Below are 20,471 nucleotides of genomic sequence, written 5' to 3' on the forward strand. Positions count from 1 at the left end.
GGATATTCGCAGGTTCTTTTTGTGCCATTTTGTATGACCGGGCAGTGAAATAAGTTGCTTACATTCCGATTATACTCCTTTGAAAAATGATTGAGAGGCAACAAAAATTAATACTTTTGAAGCTATTGAAAAGTGCTTTGAAAATGTGATCAGTTATCTTAAATGTCAGACAAAACCCTAAACCACCCCAATTACATGTTCCTCATTTCGAAATGTATCGAAGACATTGTTTAAAATAGCATTTTTCTGCTTATAGATAGTGAACTTTTGCTTAATTTATGGTAGACATTTGACATTTTGAGATCGAATTTCTGGACATTGTGATCAAATTACCATAGAACTTGTTCACTCGTGCCGTTCAAGTTGATTAACGTACCATTTTAACTTCAGCTTTGCTGCAAATTCAATGCAACTGGTATATCCCGCCACGTCGCTGTTGAGTTCAGATCGCAAACAGTAAAATTGCACCAGACCATAAATTTTGGTTTATTACCTCAAGATTAAGTCACTTTTTTCTGGGGAATAGATATTTATAACTTTTTTTAATTGGTCCCTGAAGTATCTTTGCGAAACAATTGTTGCATGTGGTTCAGTGTGATCTTATGTTTAAAGAAAATTTTGTCTCGTGTTCCGCATTACCCAAGTCTTCAAATTTTTTGGTTTCATTATTTTTGAAGAACAACAAAAGTTTTTCAAAAAAATTAAATAAGTTACATTTCAAAGGGAATTAAATTTATCCGCAAACAGGTTCGGCTCTATAAGTTCAGATCATTTAAAAAACGCGCTTTCAAAAACTACTCTGACTGACAGAAATAGAGGTGTTTAGTAAACTCTCGGGAATTTTGATAAGAATCTTTGATAGCAGAAATTCAATTGGGAATGAAAATCTGACATTTGTGCTAAGAAAATCAGTCACATTTCTTATTTTTAAAGTTTGGCCGAAATACTGATTGAGTGCTAATTTTTATCTATTTTTCAGGAAAATGTCAACGACCTGTTTCAGGTCATGTTTTAATGGAAAAAGTATACCTCCATGTTATAGTTTTTTTTTCACTTTTTTATGACCAAGAATGTTTCTTTTTATAAAAAAATGAGGAGTTTGTTTCAATTTTAGGTGATATATAGCGGGGGCACAACAGCGGTTCGCCGTGATGAGCTGTACAGCTCGTATGTTGGTCCTATCCCTCGTGGATAAATGATCTTAAAAAAAAAATATATATATATATATATAGAAACGTTAAAGTCTTAATAGTGGAATTAACGTTTATAGTCAATGAATTGCAAGGTTATTGCATAATCATCCGTTAAAAAATCACCCGCGTTCAAATCTTGTTTTTTTTCTAATTTGTTTTTCAACTATCAAACAACCATCTTAACTTTGCTTTTCTCTCAAATTGCTCTTTTTAGTGTAGTTACCTTAACACTACTGCATCAGTGATCTTTTACAAAGAAAAACATTTACTGATTTTCCTTTAACTTGTAAAATGTTATTTTTTAAAATAGCTGCGAGACTATCAGTTAATTGGTGCTAAATCAGTAAAACGATGTATCAAAAAACCGAAAGTGGGGAACTAGATCTTTATACTAAAGTTGAATAATTCTTGTGTCATTGAGTTGCAGAAACGCAGGAATTGAAGAATCAGATTTGTTTAACAAATAAAAGTTTTGATCAAAACCTATAATGAATAGTTTTTGAATAGGCAATTGAAGCATACATAGCGTAACTTGTTTTACTGATATGTTGAACAACTGATGCTTTGGTTCACTGAACGCATCACAGTTAATCAAACAAGAGTGACCTTTTATTTCCGTCTTTTTTTATCAGTCGAACGAAAGTTAAATTGACAAATTAAAGATTGCTTCAATTACTGATTGCTAGAATCTACAACTGTGAAAAAATCATGAACATTTTTTTTAAATAGTGTATTCATAGCAGTGGCGGATTTAGGATTTTTTTGAGGGGGGGCGGATTTTCAAAAAAGTTTTGAAAATCTTGTCGACATTTTTTTTTAGGTCGACCAAAATGATTTTCCGAGCTCTTCCAAAGCATTAAACAGACCCTGTTTTGATCAACTTTTTTTGCACCACAGACAAATTTTTGAAAACGCCAAAAAAGCATTTTTTGAAAAATTTTGACCAAAAAAACGCACTTTTTCGGCGCGCGCTCCCCTTAGAAATCTTTTAGTCTGTCGTCACCAAAAATGGTTATCTCAAAATAGTACTTGGAAACGCAATATGGTCGACTCGAAAAAATTTCACTTACTCGTTTTTTTTTAAAAAACACCCTCCACCACCTCAAAAAACATCCGCGCACGCTACGACCTAAAAGTAAAACTGTGCTCAATTCTATAACATAACATTGATTTTGTTTTCTACAAGGTCCATCCTGCCAAAGTATAATCCGTTTCTATTATTTCCCCATACGAAAAGTTGAGTTACTTTTTGAGCGAGGCTCTTTCTTGTGACTCCAGGCCGTTTTTTGTGTAGACATTTCACGTGGAACCACTTTTACAGCAGACATTGATCTCAAAAAGCCAGAGGTTAAGTGAAAGCTTGTCCTCATACACTATACCAACCATGGCAGGGAATCGAATACACAATCTGTTGATCTTAAATTGATTGTCTTAACACTATGGTATGCTCTATTACAAACCAGCATCCAGTTTCAAGCATTAATAATCAATTATATTACGATTTTAGTACCAGTCTTACTAAAATTGAGAAACAATCGATTTTATTCAATTAATAATCGATTAAAATCTCTTTTTTTTAAAAAATCAAACTGTAATTAAATATAATCAAATATAATTGATTATAAATGATTTTTTATTCGTCCACTTTTTGATACATTAAAATTGATTATAATCCATTAATTTTATTCAAATTTCTAATTCATTAGTTTTGCACAAAAATCCATTGTAATCGATTATAATTGATTATAATTCAGTTTGTTTGTCCATTTTGTCTTCGAATTTGCATCCAAATTGCTTATATTTTATGCTTTTTGTAGACGTTGGTTCCCTATTAAGAATGAGAAAAAGGTTTGCAAAGTTGTCCAATCATTTCAAGTTTTTTTTTTCATTTCTTCCCATTAAAGTTTTTTTGTGATGCATATTTTAAGCTTTTTAACCACCAAAACATTAGCAAATTGATTAACTTTCATGATTGATTCGGAAGATTTATTTTTCATCTAGTGCGGGAATGTTTCCAATAATATGAAATGATTTCTATGAAACTTTTGTTTCGTAGTAAAATTTTGTGTTCAGATGAACCAAAGTGTTCAAGAGATCCCTTTTTAGAGATTTTCTTATTGACACAAAAATAATAACCCATAAGATATAATTCGAATATAGTTTTGAATTGAGAAAATTTTGGCAAAATAAGAGATAATAATCGATCATACATGATTTTGAGGGGTTTTTGTAAGAACTATAATCAAATATAATTGATTATAAATGATTTTTTATTCGTCCACTTTTTGATACATTAAAATTGATTATAATCCATTAATTTTATTCAAATTTTTAATTCATTAGTTTTGCACAAAAATCCATTGTAATCGATTATAATTGATTATAATTCAGTTTGTTGTCCATTTTGTCTTCGAATTTGCATCCAAATTGCTTATATTTTATGCTTTTTGTAGACGTTGGTTCCCTATTAAGAATGAGAAAAATGTTTTCAAAGTTGTCCAATCATTTCAAGTTTTTTTTTTTTCATTTCTTCCCATTAAATTTTTTTTGTGATGCATATTTTAAGCTTTTTAACCACCAAAACATTAGCAAATTGATTAAGTTTCATGATTGATTCGGAAGATTTATTTTTCATCTAGTGCGGGAATGTTTCCAATAATATGAAATGATCTCTATGAAACTTTTGTTTCGTAGTAAAATTTTGTGTTCAGATGAACCAAAGTGTTCAAGAGATCCCTTTTTAGAGATTTTCTTTTTGACACAAAAATAATAACCCATAAGATATAATTCGAATATAGTTTTGAATTGAGAAAATTTTGGCAAAATAAGAATATATAATCGATTATAATTGATTCTGAGGGTTTTTTGTAAGAACTATAATCAATTATAATTGATTATAAGATATTGTAATCTCTTGGAAAATATCAGGATTATAATCAATTGTAAATCCTTTAAATACCTAATTTTGGTAATTATAATCAATTCTTATTGTCAAAAAATCATCATAATAATCCATTATAATCGATTATTTACGCCTAAACTTACATGCGGGGATGTTTATTTTCTGAATGGTAGATCAAGCAAAGTTTCAAAATTGTTCAATTCGTATTCCCGGGTTTTCCAACGCCCACAATTTTTGGATTAATTACAAGTCTTGATATAATTTCTCCAGCAAAAACGGATAAAACCTGCAATCTGTAATGAATTTTGTCGACAAGAGAAATATATTAGACCAAAGTTATTGCGAATAGGAATTGGTTACAAGTTTTCGGATCTAGAATGGTGCATTTGGGTCGCGAGGCTGGAAGCCTTGAATTTATCTCAAAAATGGATCTTTTCCGACTCGGCTTGATTATTTATATATAAATCATGCTAAAACATTCGCACACATTTATGACTTTTTTAAAGTAAAAATAAACAACTTTTTCTTTAGTTTAAAAAAGTATACGATGCGTGATGGCGTCGCAGGCAATTCATAAAAAAGCTATTAAATGATCCAGACCAGCAAAAAAGGAAGAAAAATTGTATTCGGGTGTTTTTTCACACCAACCAAAATTTTGCGGTGCTTGGATATTTTTGGTGGCGTAAAAATGAGCATGCATAGATCTGAAAACATAGAAAATCCAGCCTTAAAATTTTATTAGTTTTTGAGGGAGAATTTGATTTTGTTAATTGGCGCAGAATACTTTTCAGGAAAAAAGAATTTAATTATTTTGTTTATGCTTTCTTAGGCAAGTACACTGGACAGTGGGTGGCGGGAATGCGCAATGGGTTAGGAGTTCGGACGAGTGTACCGTACGGAATGGCTTCTATAGTCGGAGCCCCGCAACACCGTCGCGCCTCCCTAGCTTCCCTGACAGAGGACCAAATGAGCGCCGCCGAAACAGAGGGCGGCAACAAACTACCTTCGTCTGGATCCTCCACCGGCATCCCGGAGAACTTCGGAGTGCGAGGGGGTTTCGTGCTGAACGAGAATTACGTGCCGACTGACGACAACATATCAGCGATGAGTTCGACGTTTAAGAAGATCAGTCTCTCCCGAAGTACGCTTCTCGAGGGTCTTCGGATCCGAGTGCGACGGAAACGAGACGGAAGCACAAACTCATTGCGAAGTGACTCGACGACCATGAGCAGTGGCGGAGGCACTACAGTTGCGCCGGATACCTTGAGCATGGTGAACACTTATTTAGTGTGCTCATTTTAATCAATTTTTTGCTTGATCTCTCTGAATATGGTTTGATAGTTTGGACTTGAACAGGTGACGACTAATGGGACCCTGGATATGATGTACGAGGATGTGCCCCACGACTGCACTGAGATCTACATGGGGGAGTGGCAGAGAGACAAGAGGACTGGTTGTGGCATCAGCGAACGCACAGACGGACTCCGATACGAAGGTGTGTGTGCATGCGTGTGTGTGTGGTTGTGTGTGTGTGTGTGTTTGTTTGTGTTCTTTCAACTGTGTGGGTGTGTGATGAGAAAGAGTGTTTTTGGGTGTGTATGTGTGTTTCTGTATGTCTGTAAATGTAAGTTTGTGCACCATTTGATAAAAATTGTTTTCCTAAACTCAAACTTTAAATATATATATATATATATTAGAGTGCAGTCAGAATATTACAAACGTTGCGTTGCCCTGATATACGAGCATTCTTGTTGTGTTGCAACGTTTTTTTTGCCAATTTTTGACTTTTCGACAGCATTTTTACGGAAATTTATTAAACTGTGTGAAAGATATTTTTGTCATGAAGCCAAATTTAACCAGATTTTTAGTTGGGATTTTTTTAGCCAATTGGATCAATCAAGGGTCGATTTCTTGCCTTCTTATAACACGCGTAGGTGGCAAACTAATGCGCTTCGATTTGATTTAAAAATCAGTTTAGTCATATTGAAACAATATCAGACGGAGCAATCAGGGCTTAAACCTGATATACGATCAGTTTTCTTTCTATAAAAGTTTTCTGGATGTAAAGGGGTAGTTAATTTTCAATATCTTTTGACTTTTTCTAAGTTGACTTGGGAAAAAAGATTAAAATGAATGTCAGGAAAATTTTTGTTGGAAATTACTTTTCTGAATCAAAAGGTTTCTTGTGAAACTCTATTCAGCTTCTTATGATAGCAAAAATTTCACCTGACGCTGAGTTGATTGTTAAATCACTATTTGATAGCCAAAGTCTCTTTTTCTAGATCTTGCAAGTTTCCTGATTACTATACGTATGCATATTTTATCAAAACCTAATAACCGGCCAAAAACAAACGATTTTTAGATGCTTTTTCTGCGATGCGTTCATTTTTTTAAATATGAATCATGTTTATTTGGCGGTGGATGTCTCCTTTACAAGATTTGGAAAGCCAATAGCCAATGTTGCAAGAAAAGATGGAAAAATTCTCATAAAATTAGGGATAAAGGGAAACAGATTTCTCCGTATAACTGGTATCACGTACACATTTTTTGCAACATTGGTTTTCGACTTCCAAACCTCGTAAGAAAGCCATCCAATGAAAACATAAATTTACTCTTAGCTAAGAAATGAATGAAATGCAGAAAGGTTTAGTTTTTAATTGCAAATTGTGAAGAATGCAAAATTTGCATTTAATTTGTCACAGCAAAAAACAATAAACCTGTAAAACATTAGGAAAAATATAAATTTAAGTTATGAAGATGTCTAACTAGTACGCCTTGATTTTTCACCGACTCTTCCAGCAGTTGAAATTGTTTTATTTTTACCTCGTTTTTTGGAAATGTTTTTAACGTTTTTTGCAAACCTTGATTCACACTGCAAACAATCCATTAAAAAAGAGAAACAATCAAATAAACTTATAAATAATTAACAACAACCAGGCAGAAATTAAGCGGAAAAATTATATGATTTTCTAGTCTTAATTCACATTAAATTTTTGTTAAAGCCGTAATTTTACCGGAAACAAGGTCATTGTAATCAGAGACAAAGATTATTGAATAAATGACAAAAACGTCTGCACAGAAGGCAGGTCTTTGTTTTCCCAACAGAGATTGTGAGTTTTTTTGTTAGTTATCTAACAGAATAGTCTCAAAGTAATCGTTTAAAAGCACCTAAAACTACATTAATCAATTTTGTCTTCCAGAAACTTGGAAAGCTGCATAATTGAACATTTTTTTAAGACAAGATTTCAGTTTCGGTTCTTTGGTCATCCGAGCATCATGTTGTATCGGTTTCCGTCCAACTTTTGTAATTGAAATGAACCATTTTGTCTTTTCATTTCAAAATGGGACAGTTGTTATCTTACATGAAGTCTGCAAGATAGGCATACGATGCCAAAATTTTGTCACATTAAACGATTTTGGAAAATTCTGCGGGATAAAAATTATGTTCCAGATGCTGATGTCCGATTCATCATTGCTCTATTTTTATTTTTCCACTTACTCCTTAACAAGGGTTTGTAAAAAGATGGCTGTTAAATAGTTAATTGACTTGACTGAATTCTAGTTCGCATAAATAAGAGAGTGAACTTAGAGGTCAACAGTTAACAGCTAGACAGCTTTAGTTGATTGACAGGCAGGTACCAGTCTCACACTTGATAAAGTCTGGGAACTAATAATAGCAACTCGAATGATTGACACTAAGATGATGATTGACAACTGAACATATTGTAGCCCCTGACATTTCCGTATGGATGTAAAATTTAAATACATAGTAATTTAAATTTAAGTATACTCGCCACATCTTCAACCTGCCGCCTCAACTATCATATAACAAACAACTATCAGTTTTAACAATTTGAGTTTTAGGCTTAATGGCCATCCCTCTCCCTGGGTCAACGAGTTTTCGAATAATGTGAAATAAGTTCATTTCCGTTCTCCCCCTGGTTGTGTTCCTGGTTGTTCCGCCCCCTGGATGGTTTCGATCATCACTCCTCCCATTTTGTCTACTGGCTTTCTCCTTCTAGTACTCCTCCTGGTTCCCGAGCTTTCACTTTGGCTTCCTGATTCCCCTTCTTCCTCCTGACTGCTATTTACAAGACACTCCCGCGCCGCTAACGCTGGACGTTCCTGGCTTTCCTTCAATTGTTTACTTTGGCCCCCTTTTCCTCGCTTAGCTCTTGTCACTCTGGTTTTAGCTTTAGCTCCCGTTCCTCCTCTCACTACTGTCGTACTGCCGCTTGGGCCTTGTCCCGCTGCAATTGCCTCGCGCCTCGCTAGCGATTCTACCGGTAGTCGTACCGGAATGTTTATTGGCAGATTGTCTTCCGTATCCGAACTGTCGGACTCGAAGGTGTCTAATTGGACTGTCTTAGCTCGTTTTGATTTCGGGCTCACTACTGCCCCTCTTTTTGCGCTCGCTAGCATATCCTTGAGCGTGGCAGGCTTCCGTTTCTTGGGAAGGTCATGTTTCGGTTTTGATGCCACTGCACTTTTCCTAAGAACGGATCCGTTTTTAAGTTTGAAAGTATGTTCGGATTCAGAGATTACATTTGACTTTAGTAATTTATACCGATTTAGGGTCTTGCTGGTAGTACGCTGATATAGATTTCGTCCTTTCCCACTCTCCTGGGTGTTAAGTCCAGTGTCTCCACTCCCTTGGATGTGTGGGGCAACTTCCGATTCCCCCCTTGGACATGCGTCCATTTGTTGGTCACTATCCAGCGTGATAGGGGCCCTTCGCAAGGTTGGAGCGTATGTTAGATCCGACCTCTCATCCCAATTTGAATGCTGAGGGAATGCAACTTTGCTCAACTCAGGATCATTCTCGTCTAAACACAAACATTTTTGTTTTAGGACGTTGTTCCAATTCAAATTCTTCAAACTTGGTTTTTTCGTTAGATTCCGTAAAACAGTATTGGCCTCCCTGCCGTGGTGAGCTTCAAAAGGCGTTAATTTAGTAGTTGCATTTTTGGAGAATCGTAGAGCGCCTAGTGCTTTATCGACCATAGATTCTAGAGATTTATGTTCTTTTTCTGTCGCATATGTTAAGACAAAGTTTTTCAAACTTCCTATCGTCCGTTCAACGGACCCCGTGCCTCGATGGTCATTTACTGGGGAGTACATTAGCTCGATGCCTTCTTCGTTACAGAAGCTTTTAAACTTATTAGAGGTAAAACATGATCCCTGATCAACGTGGATCTTCCGAGGCACTCCATGATGCGATATGTACTTAACAAGGAACTTTAAGACCTTATCTGACGTATTAGTAGTAGTAACCATTGCTGACGGCCACCTTGAGAATCGGTCCGTCGCAACCAAAACGTATTTCTTAGTTTCATTCAAATAATTTATCGGCCCCCAAAAATCCAATTGTAGACATTCATTGGGTTCCCTTGGTTCTGGGACCTTCCCCATGTCTCCCTTGGGTAATAACGGTTTCAGGTTCTTACCCGCTTCCGTGCATTGCTGACAGTACGTGGCCTTCGCTGCCAAACTTCGGTACATATAAGGGTACCAGACGTCCCGCGCTGCTTCGAACATGTTTCTTTTACCATGATGGTAATAGTGTATCCGTGATTCGACTGGGACTTGTAAGGGTAAAGGAATGACCAATCGTCCGTCCAACCACACACAGTCGTCCCGTAACGACAGATCGTTAGCATATTGAGCCCAGTATTTCCCAATCTTCAGGAGTTCTTCTTTCAAGTTGGTCTTCTTCTCCAATGCTTCTTTCACTCGTAACAAGTTTACATCCGCTGGTATGTTCGAGGCAACAAATTCTAAATTAAAAAGTTCTGGTAACGATTGAGACTTTTTAATAACCTTGCAATCACGGGGAATGATGGACATAATTTGCTGATTCGGATTAACCGTAGGAAAAAGCTCGCCTGGAAATTTCGAAGGTATTGAAAGTACTGTATTAACTTTTGAAACCCGTGTGTTTTTAGTAATTGCAATAATTTCAGGGTTAATGACAGTTATTTCATCGCTACTCAATAAGTTTTCGTCTAGTCTAAGTGGAGAGTTGATCTGAGGTTGTAGTATATTCGGATTGTTAGTTTGAGAATCGATTGTAACATTTTCAACATTTTCAATTTCAAATACTGGGAAAGAACAATTAGAGTCGCTATCCATTTTGTTTGAGTGTTTTGATTTAGGCGAATTTAACCGTCTTCCAAGGGAACAATATATAGAGCACACTGAATGTCCCTTGGATTTCTTTGATTTACGCAATATGCAAATTGATCGTTTCCTATTGGTCGCTGTCTTCACGCATGACTTTTCGCCCTCAACCGTCGCTGGTTGTATGCATGTTAGTCGTTCTCGCTTGTGATTGGATAAAAATCGTTTAGACTGTTTAGAACCAGTTTCTTCAGTATTTTGGTAATTTCGTTTACCAAGGGGTTTTAATTCCTTTGAAAAACCAAGGGATTTTCTGATCGAGGCGATTTTTGCCACGGTGAACAAATTATCGTATTGACTTATCGGTTTAGGGGGTTCGCTAGGATGCCTTGACAAATAATCTGCCAATCCTATCTTGGCGCCCGGTTTGTGTTCTATTACAAAGTCAAAAGGAATCAGTCTGTCCAGCCAACGTGTTAGTCTTGAAAAAAGTGTTTTGTTTTTCTTGTTATTTCCGTTAAGTAATGAAATTAAAGCCTTATGATCGGTAATGACTGTAAATGATCTTCCTAGGATGTAATTTCTGAAATACTCGGCCCCCCATACCACCGCCAGCATTTCCAGCTCGTTGGTGGAATATTTTTTCTCGGCTGCGTTTAGGAATCGTGATGCAAAAGATATAGGGCGCCACCCTTCTGTACCCAATTGTTCTAACACCGCTCCAAGGCCGTTGTGACTTGCATCGCAAACAACTCTAATGTCCTTATGAATATCAAAGTGTTTTAATTCAACGATGTTCGCTACCCCCACTTTAATATTTTGGAAAGCATTTTCACATTCCGCGGTCCAGTTATACTCGTTTTTCTTGCTGAGAAGTGGCCTTAGTGGAGCTGACATCTCCGCTTTTGCCGGTAAATACTTATGCAAGCTATGGATTGAGCCCATAAATGACTTCAGTTGCGTTACTGTTTTAGGAGCTTTTAGTGCGTCTATCGGCGATGTTTTTCGTTTAAGAGGCGTGACCCCCGTTTCGGTTATACGATGGCCAAGCCACTCGCATTCGCGTTTAGCAAACTCGCATTTAGGTAACTTCAAGGATATATTTTCGTGGTTTAGTTTCCGGAGGATTTTTTCAACCAAGGAGATATGTTCTACTTCCGTTCCCTTGGTTGTAACCAAAATGTCATCAATGAACGCGTTCGCTTGTGGGAATTCGTTCAAGATTGAGTCCATTACTCGCTGGAACTCTGCCGGCATTGATGTTAGCCCGTAAAACCCTGTTCGGAAACGGTACGTTCCTGTCGACCGTCCGCCCACCAACGAAAAATTACAGTGTACGCTTGTCTCTTCACTAAGCGGTAGTTGCCCATACGCGTACGTTAGGTCCATCGTAGTAAAGTACACCTCCCCTTGTTTTTTCTCGGATATAAGTTGTCCTATTGTATCTACAAGTTCTTCTATATTTGGCATCTGATATTTGTTTTTATGCACTTGTTTATTAAGTTCTCGTGATTCCAACGCTAATTTTACGGACCCGTCTTTTTTCACGGTGATGACGATCGGAGAAACAAAATATCGATCCGAACACTCTTTCAATTTTTCTATATGTCCCTGAGTTAATAGCTTATCAATTTCTTTGTCCACTTTTTCTTGGAGCGTTACCGGCACTCTCCGTCCCTTCTGCTGCACTGGTACAAGATTTTTGAAAAATTCCGCTTGAACTTTGTAGTTCCTAATTTTTCCAACTCTAGTAAAAAGTTTTGGGAATAGCTTACTGAAGTATGACTGCCACTGATCCATCTGCTCCTCCTCTGGTTCATCGTGTCCTTCCTTGCAGGAAATGTCCTCCGCCCCCTGGATGTTCATGACCTCCCCCCTTGGATCTGCTTGCATCAACTGTAGTCCAAGTTTACCCATCAAGTCACGTCCCACGATAGATGGTCTGGTCCCCCCAATGACTCGGACTTCTGCTGTCGTCTTCCAGCCGTTTGATGCTAACTCGAGTTCCATTCTGCCCAACATCTTGATCCGATTGTTACTGTAATCTCGAAATTCGTCATCGTCAGTGTTATCCTGCTTCAAGTTGATTCCCGCTCTTCCCACTGTTCTTCTCAAATCTTCTAGTGTTAGAATGGATATCGGCGATCCACTATCGATCCAAATGTTCATCGGGTGCCCATTAATGAATACTTTGAGTTTGGGCCCGGCAACTTTCAACATCATTTCCTTCTTCCGTCGAATTGCCATAACCATGTAATCGTCCGAACTTTCTGACGACCAGCTGTGATGTTCTCGTTTGACGAAACCAACTGAACTTGCCGCAGCTTGGGGCTCCACGTCATCCGAGGGTGTATCTTCCTCGTCGAGAAACTCATCCCCTTGGATCAATCCAACCGGTTGTCCCCCCCCTGGATTGTCGTTTTCCTCGGCAAGTCCTCTCAAAGTGCCCAATCTTCTTGCAGAAGTTGCATGTGACGGCTCTCGCTGGGCATCGTTGTCCGTGTTCTGGGGTGAAATTCGGTTGATCGCAGTTGTAACATCTGCGCTCTTGCACTCGATCTTGTGTTCGACCTCCTCCACGATTTGGATACTGACCCCGTCCCCTTGGCATTCCTCGTCCCCTGGATCCGCGAATATTGCTGACTGGTTCCGTTTTAATCTGTAGAGAACCCCCTGGCGATGAATGCGCCATTCCCGTGGAACCGGATACGGCCCCCTTGTAGCTCCTTGCGTATTTGCCTCCTCTTTCGTATGACATTGCGATTCGCAGTGCTTCTTCCGGGGTTTTGGTTTCCCTACACAGCTCGTTCTGCGCGTCCCTGTTCCTCATGTTGAAAATAAAAATGTCTCTCACCATTTTCCGCTCCTGGGTGCCCAAGTTGCATCTTGCCGCCATTCCGCTAAGTTCTGCATAGAACGATTCTAGACTCTCACCCTCCTTTTGTTTCCTCGACAACATTTGGTACATTTCGTACGTCTCGTTCCGCTCTTTCTGAAAGAGAGCTACACAGGTATCCAAAAAACGTGGGTATCGTATTGTTTCCATATCTAAATGTGGATGCTGGTTATGCAATGCTCTCTGTCCCTCATGTCCCAGGGATAAGTACAGATTCGATATTAGTGTACGTTCACCTTCTGCCCGTGGTTTTCCACCAACGTCCCCCAGATCTGTAATCTGTGCTTCGGTTAATGTCGATGCAAAGTAGTATTCTGACGAGACTATTCCATGTTTCGCCACCATCGCCCAATGGAATCGTTGTTTCCAGTGTTCCCATAAAAGTTGTGGTTCCGCCTGATTTGGAGGCCAGAAAGCCACAATTCCAAGGGGGTTTTTCCCCCCACCGTCTGCTGGCTGCGCCATAACAAGGGTTTGTAAAAAGATGGCTGTTAAATAGTTAATTGACTTGACTGAATTCTAGTTCGCAAAAATAAGAGAGTGAACTTAGAGGTCAACAGTTAACAGCTAGACAGCTTTAGTTGATTGACAGGCAGGTACCAGTCTCACACTTGATAAAGTCTGGGAACTAATAATAGCAACTCGAATGATTGACACTAAGATGATGATTGACAACTGAACATATTGTAGCCCCTGATAATTTTGTCACATTAAACGATTTTGGAAAATTCTGCGGGATAAAAATTATGTTCCAGATGCTGATGTCCGATTCATCATTGCTCTATTTTTATTTTTCCACTTACTCCTTAAGTTCGGAAAAAAGTTTTGGTTGATTTATTTTTGAAAAAAATCATATATAAGCTAACTTTTCAGCTTCGGTAATGTAAAAAGTTTTGGTTTGTGGTTACAATTTATGCATTTTGCAAAACAACAATTTTCAAAAAACTATTTTTTTTTATTTTTTTTGGAATAATTTGACTAGTTTTGCATTTTTTTGTTTTTTATAAGAATTTTTATAAATAGAAACAATTAGCTTGAGATATTTTTTGTGTTGTGTTCATGTAATTAGCTTGTATGTTGCTTTATGTTCATTTTATTATCAAAGTTTGTTTTTGTTGGTTAGTTTTTTTGGTTACACCTCACCACCTTTCCAGCGCTAGTCTGTCTTTGCATGGTTGTTTTTCCCCCACAAAAAACATATCTTTAAAGAAACTGTTTTGAAAAGGTTACTTTTTAGGGAGGTTATCTTGCAAGATCTTTTTCAGCGATGCATCTTTTTTAACAGAATCTTGCAAGGCTCTTGCAAAATAGCCTCCCTTGATCGACTAGGGTGGTGCTATTCCTGTGATGCGTTTTCTATTTCATTGGGCAATTGCACTAATTTTTTTCACAAAGATTTATTCTTGTTTTGACATAACCCGGATGCTAAAATTACATGCTATTTGATATAAGTTTAATAACTCAACAAACATGGTAATGTCAAACTAATTATTATTTTTTTAGGTTACTGGCTGAACAACAAGCGACATGGTTTCGGCTGTTTCTTTCTCAAAGACGGCCGCAAAGTAGAAGGCAAGTGGAGATCAAACAAACTGGTCACGCCTGTGGATCGGAAGAAAGGAGGTCGGAACATTCTGCAGCACGGAACGGCCAAGCGGATTGAGAAAGTAGAGAGAGCTTTGATAGATGCAAAACATGCAGCTGAGCTGGCCAAAAAGAAGGCTGAAATAACTCTATCAAGGTCAACTATAATTCAAATCACCTTTGTAAACTTTGTTAATTCTTTTTTTTTCACCTATTTTTGAACGTATCATTTATGGTTTTTTGTATGATGACCAAACATTTTTGATGTTACCATAGAAATTAGTTACTAAAAGCGCTCGAAATGAAGTTTTTCTATGACCTGAGTTTTTACAAAAAAAAAGATTTTTGTTCAGACTTTGAAGAAAGTGACCGAATATACGTGCTTGGGTTGTTTTTTCTCCAGACGTATTTTGACTTCTTTTTTCACTGGCCGATGTTGACGGATTTTTTTTTATATCATCCGAAAAGTTTTGTTATCCTGGCCTCAAATTTAAAAAAATATTTCAATTTTGATTGTTTTTCGGAAAATTATGGGGTTCAAAAATGCCATTTTGCCCAAATACTTTTCGTGCTATTAACCCTTGGGCAGAGTTTTAATCCGTCTTTTATGAATCGCTCTAAACTCGTTTATATTTGTCATACTTGCTAAACTACCAGGAGCGAATTTATCACTTATAGTACTTTGTATACCGTGTGGGGTAATGCTTCCTAAAAAATCTCAAAATTAGTGAAAAAAAAAACGTCATTTTGTTTTCGCAGAATTTCCTTTTTTTTAATTGACTTTACTCTGATACGAGCAGTCTTGTTTATTTTTACGTCTCTATTGTAAGCAAATGGATACCTATTGAAGCATCCAGTTTTCTGGAATACAATTTTAAAAAGCTTTTTTTTTTGTAAATCTGCCTTAAAGATGGTGCGTTTACATTGAACATATAATCCCGGTAAAATTTCCGCAGGCAATTGTCAATCCAAAATCCACCATGAAATTGATCGGATAAACTACAAACTGACAGTTGATATGGCCAAACAAGTAATGATTCTACCCTATTTTTAGAGTTTTGCGCAACTAAGCCGACCATTTTTATATACCTTTTCTATGTGGCTTTACAAATAAATTCTTCCTGTGATACTTTCGAACGCTTCCATTGTTCAACTCTATCGGGGACAAGCTGTGACTGAATGCGTGATCTGATTGCACACCACGTGAAGTCCCTAAAAGATCACGTGACTGAGTTTAAAGCGAGACAGAATTTCAGTTGAAGTCTCAAACAGATTCAAGGTTCATTTTCAAAGTGATAACGGGTATGGTTTTATGCGTGATTAACTAGACATGCAGTTTAGTACAGCGAGCATACAATTTGGTAAAAATGAAAGTTGAGGCTATTTAAAATTCAAAAATCACATTAAAAACATTGTTTGAGAGTGTCCAATAAAAAGATATTGCAAAAAAAAAAGAATTAAGAGGGATTCGAACCGTGGACCTGGTATTCTGAAAAGGTGCTAATTGGTTATAGAGTGAACACGGCGCAGTTGAAGGCGGAGCAGGCAAACCAGTGCGCGGATTTAGCCCACCAGGACGCCGAATATGCCCGAGTGAGGGCTAAAGAGTTTGCCGAGCTCAGCCATCGAAAACCACCTCCTGATGAAAGTAAGTGTAAGAGCTTACAAGAAGGGAAAAACTAACAATTTACCCAATCTTCATTGTCAATCAATTCGTTCACAAGAAAATGAGAAAAAAAATGCAATTTACGTGCCTGCAACATAACCCCATGTTGGTAATTTCACTCGTGAATAAATATAGTCCTAATCGACATAGGCTTAGAAGAAAAAAAAATATGATAAAACTAACAGATATTTTTAAAGAAAATCTCGTTGTTTTATAGAATGTTGTAACTGCTGCAACTGTCAAAACAGAGGTAAATGTACAAATGGTTTGGGTCTGATAATGATCAGTATCTAGTGCAAAAATCACGAATCTTCATATTTTGATTTTCACCTTGTAAAACGTTTATTCACCTGTCTGGTTCTAATTTGATGTAAATTTTTTTAGAATTCAATTTTGAGCCACTGATTTTGCAATATATGCTTACGATCATCTGCCGGAAAAAAACTCTCTTATCTTTCAAAATGTTCTGTGAATTATTTGATTGCTTTCTTCTTCACTCCCTTTCTTTTAAATTTTTCCAGCAGACTTTCATATCGAATAATTGGCCTCATTTGCGTTTTAAGTATCTGGCCAGGGGTTCTCTCATTCTCTACAATCTTGCCCAAATGGGACTTAGTTCAACCGTGTGCCCGTCTGTTCACAATATGGCTGCTTGAGATTCGTTTTGTAAAAAGAATTCATGGAGAAATTGGTTACGTAGAAGTGAAATTTGTTCTTCAAAACTATTTTTATGATCATTTCTTTATTTTAAGCAAAACCGATGAAGGGTTGACTTGTTTTTTTTGAAGTTTTTCCCAAAGTTGATGATTTACATAACTAAAACAAACAAAAAACTAATAAACTAGAGTCAACAATTTTAAATTACAAATTTTACAAAAAAAAATAATTAAAAAATTACAATTGAAAATTTTTGCTCCGACGATTTAAAAAATATGGACGGACTTCGTACTCGGGAGTATTTTAGTTTTTTTGATTTCAACCCAAAATCTAAACTCACAATTAAACATCGGAATGAGTCGAGTTATATTTCATATTAGAACTTTTTCAGTCGTTATTCGAACGACATAGAAAGTTTTGAAAAAAAATGCTCAGGGTCGAAAGTTGAAATTTTTCAGTTTTGGTCTAATCTTGAGCTATTAAGTTTGTCAATTGCAAAAGCTTGTTTAAGCTTAAATTCAGCCGTGAAAATTTAGTTTTATTCAAATCAAGGGAGTTTTTTAAAGTTTTTAGCGCTAATTTTGAAATCAAAAATTTCAAAAAGTCAAATTTCAAAACTAAATTTCCTTCACGATAATTTTTCTAGTCCTTTTTCTGCCAAAACTGTGATCCAATTGGACTTCTCAATTATGATTGTTGAATATACCTAAATTTTTTTTTTTAGGTCAGATCCTACTATTTTTTTTAAGACTATGGTCGGATAGTCGGAACATTCTGTGCCTTTTGCACAGTTACCGGCTATCCTTGTTTGAATATGGATTTTTTAGAAAAAGGGAACGTGGGGAACTGGATGGGAAAGGGGTGTTGGTGAACTTACGGATGAACGTTTTCGCTCAGGTTAGAGTTTTGCAAAAAGTAAACAAAAAACTTTAAGGACTTAGTTTTCTGACGTTTTATTTTTTCGTTCAAATTTTTTGATTAATTTGGAATAACAAACGTTTGCGAAACAAATAATTTTGAAAATTTACCTGAAAAACAAAGATTTGTTTTTCTGTGAAACTCATGACAATTTTGCTCTTAAAAACACTTTTTCAGACATTTCTGCTGCTTTGAACAAAAGCGTAAAATTTCTTGAACAAATTGATCAAAAACAATTACCTACCGAGTCCAAAATTTTTTTGACGGCCACAATACCAATCAAAGCGGCTCGTATCAGTAACTGCTTTAAGTATTTGATTTAGCTCTATTGTCTACATATGTGGCTAACAAAATGACGAAATTTTTAGAAAAAAGAGGTTGAAAACAAGTTTGTTTTTTAAAAAAAGAATTCAACACAAAAGTTCACCTGTTTGGTCGACTTTGATTTTAAAAGTTTAGCTTGAAGATTTTAACATGTTTTTCTGTTTCATTTTTTTGACATGAACAATATGAAACAATTTTTTAGCAATTTATTCATCTTTTGCGCTTTGTGAAGCCCAATCCATCTATTTCCCATAACTTTCATTTTTTCCATTTGGTAATGTTCCAATAAAACCAAAACACGCTTCAAAAAAAATTTTTTGACTCTTTTTCTTTTGCCCGTACCTCACACGAGCATCAATTTTATGGTCTAGCGAGTGATTTTATAAATTTACTGTGATGATAATGAAAACCAAATATGTTTTTCATTGCGTAATTATTCTGCACGTCAAATTTAAGGACAATCAAACAATGGGAACAGTAATTTCAATTATAAAACTTTGCAGGTGGGGGGAAGAGAAAAGAGCCAATTGTTTTTTTTGCCAGTTCGCCATATTAAGATTTTTGAAACCTTCATAATTTTTATAAAAGTCAATCTAACGTGCAAAACTTTGAGCTGTGAACATCAAAAGTTTTTTTAGAAAAATTGTTGACAATAGTAGATAAACATGTAGATTTTTGTCCCTAGCGTATTTGGTACACTGAGCTTAAAGCTAATATTATTTTCCACTGCATTTTTTTTCTATCTCTCAGATTTAGGATGACTCAATCGCCTGTTGTTCTGTCTTTTTGAACGCTAACTGTGTCCCGCGACTCATTTAGTCTCAGAAAGGATTGTAAATAGTTTGAAAGCAAGCTAAGTCATTCAAATATTGCCTAGCCAGGCACAAAACTCATCTTTTTGTATACACAAGTGTGTGTGGGATATAGGTACATTTTTTAGTAATTTAGAATTTTTTTGAGAATTTTTTCCGAAAAATATATATTTTGCCATCTGAATCAAAAACGTCTAAGGCATTCCGAACAATTAAAGTATCCCTTTGATACGAACAGCCTAGTTTTCGATCCGAGTTGATTTGGCTCGTTTTCGGCTGAGTGATTTGGCACTAAAATTGGTGCCAATTGAATTATAAATAATACTACTAAAAGCAAAAGAACCATTCTAAAAATTACAACTTCAAAATCAATTGAAGTATTTACAATGATTCATAATTTTAACACCTATGATGTTCGATGTTTTTCCGAATTCAGGGTTAATAAGGCTTTGGTTTTTAATTTCTTTCTTGCTATATCGCCGCAACCAAGTTTCTCTTGAATAGTCCAGATTTTCCTAAATCGCCGGAGATACCGTTCAAGCAAACGAGAACTAATCGGTCATTAATGGTTCTAATTTCCGGTTACTTGACAAAAAATAGAACAGTAAGCAGCGAGGAGCCAATTAATGCTATCTCTGTCCATACATCTATCAGATATTCTGACATGTTCACAAATGGGTCATCTTTCATTTCAAATCTCAGTTTAGTCTCCATAAATTTAAGGAGATTCAATGCTCTCTATCTCAATGTCTCTGGGGACTACAATTTTAGAAACTGCCCTCAAATTTTCCAGGCCATTTGCACTGTTCCCATACCCCAATGTCCGCGAAAGAATTATGTTGCTACATGCCAAATAAGCGTCAAAAATAGAATTTTAATATGGGCGCATAAATACATTTGCACAATTGTAATTTTGCCGGGAGACACTAGGCTTTAAATAATGATTATATGTTACTTTTGATGGGGTTTTTAATTTCGCTTTGACAATGCTGAAACATATTTCTGATATATCATGTTTTTTTTATTCGGGAGAAAATTTGTCATTAAAATTGTAGTTTAAAAGTATGCGCTATCTGATAGTATTAATAAGAAAATTTTATTCCGACAGTTGGATTGTGTTTTCAGCCGTGCTTAACGGGCAAAAAAACATGAATCGATGCGAACTTTAGAAAAAAATTGTTTTTTAATTGACACCGCAAATTCAAGGCAACACACCCCCCCCCCACTCGCAACGCTTCATTGTCTCTTCTCATTTCAATTCAAGTACAATTTCTATTTGCATAGGTCGTTTTTCCTTTGATCTGAAAACCATGCGAAAAATAATTGTGTTGTAAAATAGCGAAAATTAAATTATAATCACCCTCGACTGTTGTTCAGTTTAAATAACCCCAGGGTGGTG

At 36.3% G+C, this 20,471-nt stretch overlaps 1 protein-coding gene across 1 annotated transcript in view; it reads left to right on the forward strand.

Moving 5' to 3' along the window:
• The window catches only part of LOC134838900 (junctophilin-1-like), a gene marked incomplete in the record, with an annotated part of 55,298 nt that overhangs the window by 28,627 nt on the left and 6,200 nt on the right, over positions 1–20,471 (forward strand). The window contains 4 exon segments of the mRNA XM_063854204.1: positions 4,925–5,367; positions 5,452–5,590; positions 14,615–14,852; positions 16,210–16,343. Of these exon segments, the coding sequence (XP_063710274.1) occupies positions 4,925–5,367; positions 5,452–5,590; positions 14,615–14,852; positions 16,210–16,343 (954 nt within the window).

This window comes from Symsagittifera roscoffensis, chromosome 2, assembly GCF_963678635.1.
Source record: "Symsagittifera roscoffensis chromosome 2, txSymRosc1.1, whole genome shotgun sequence".
NCBI lineage: Eukaryota > Metazoa > Xenacoelomorpha > Acoela > Convolutidae > Symsagittifera > Symsagittifera roscoffensis.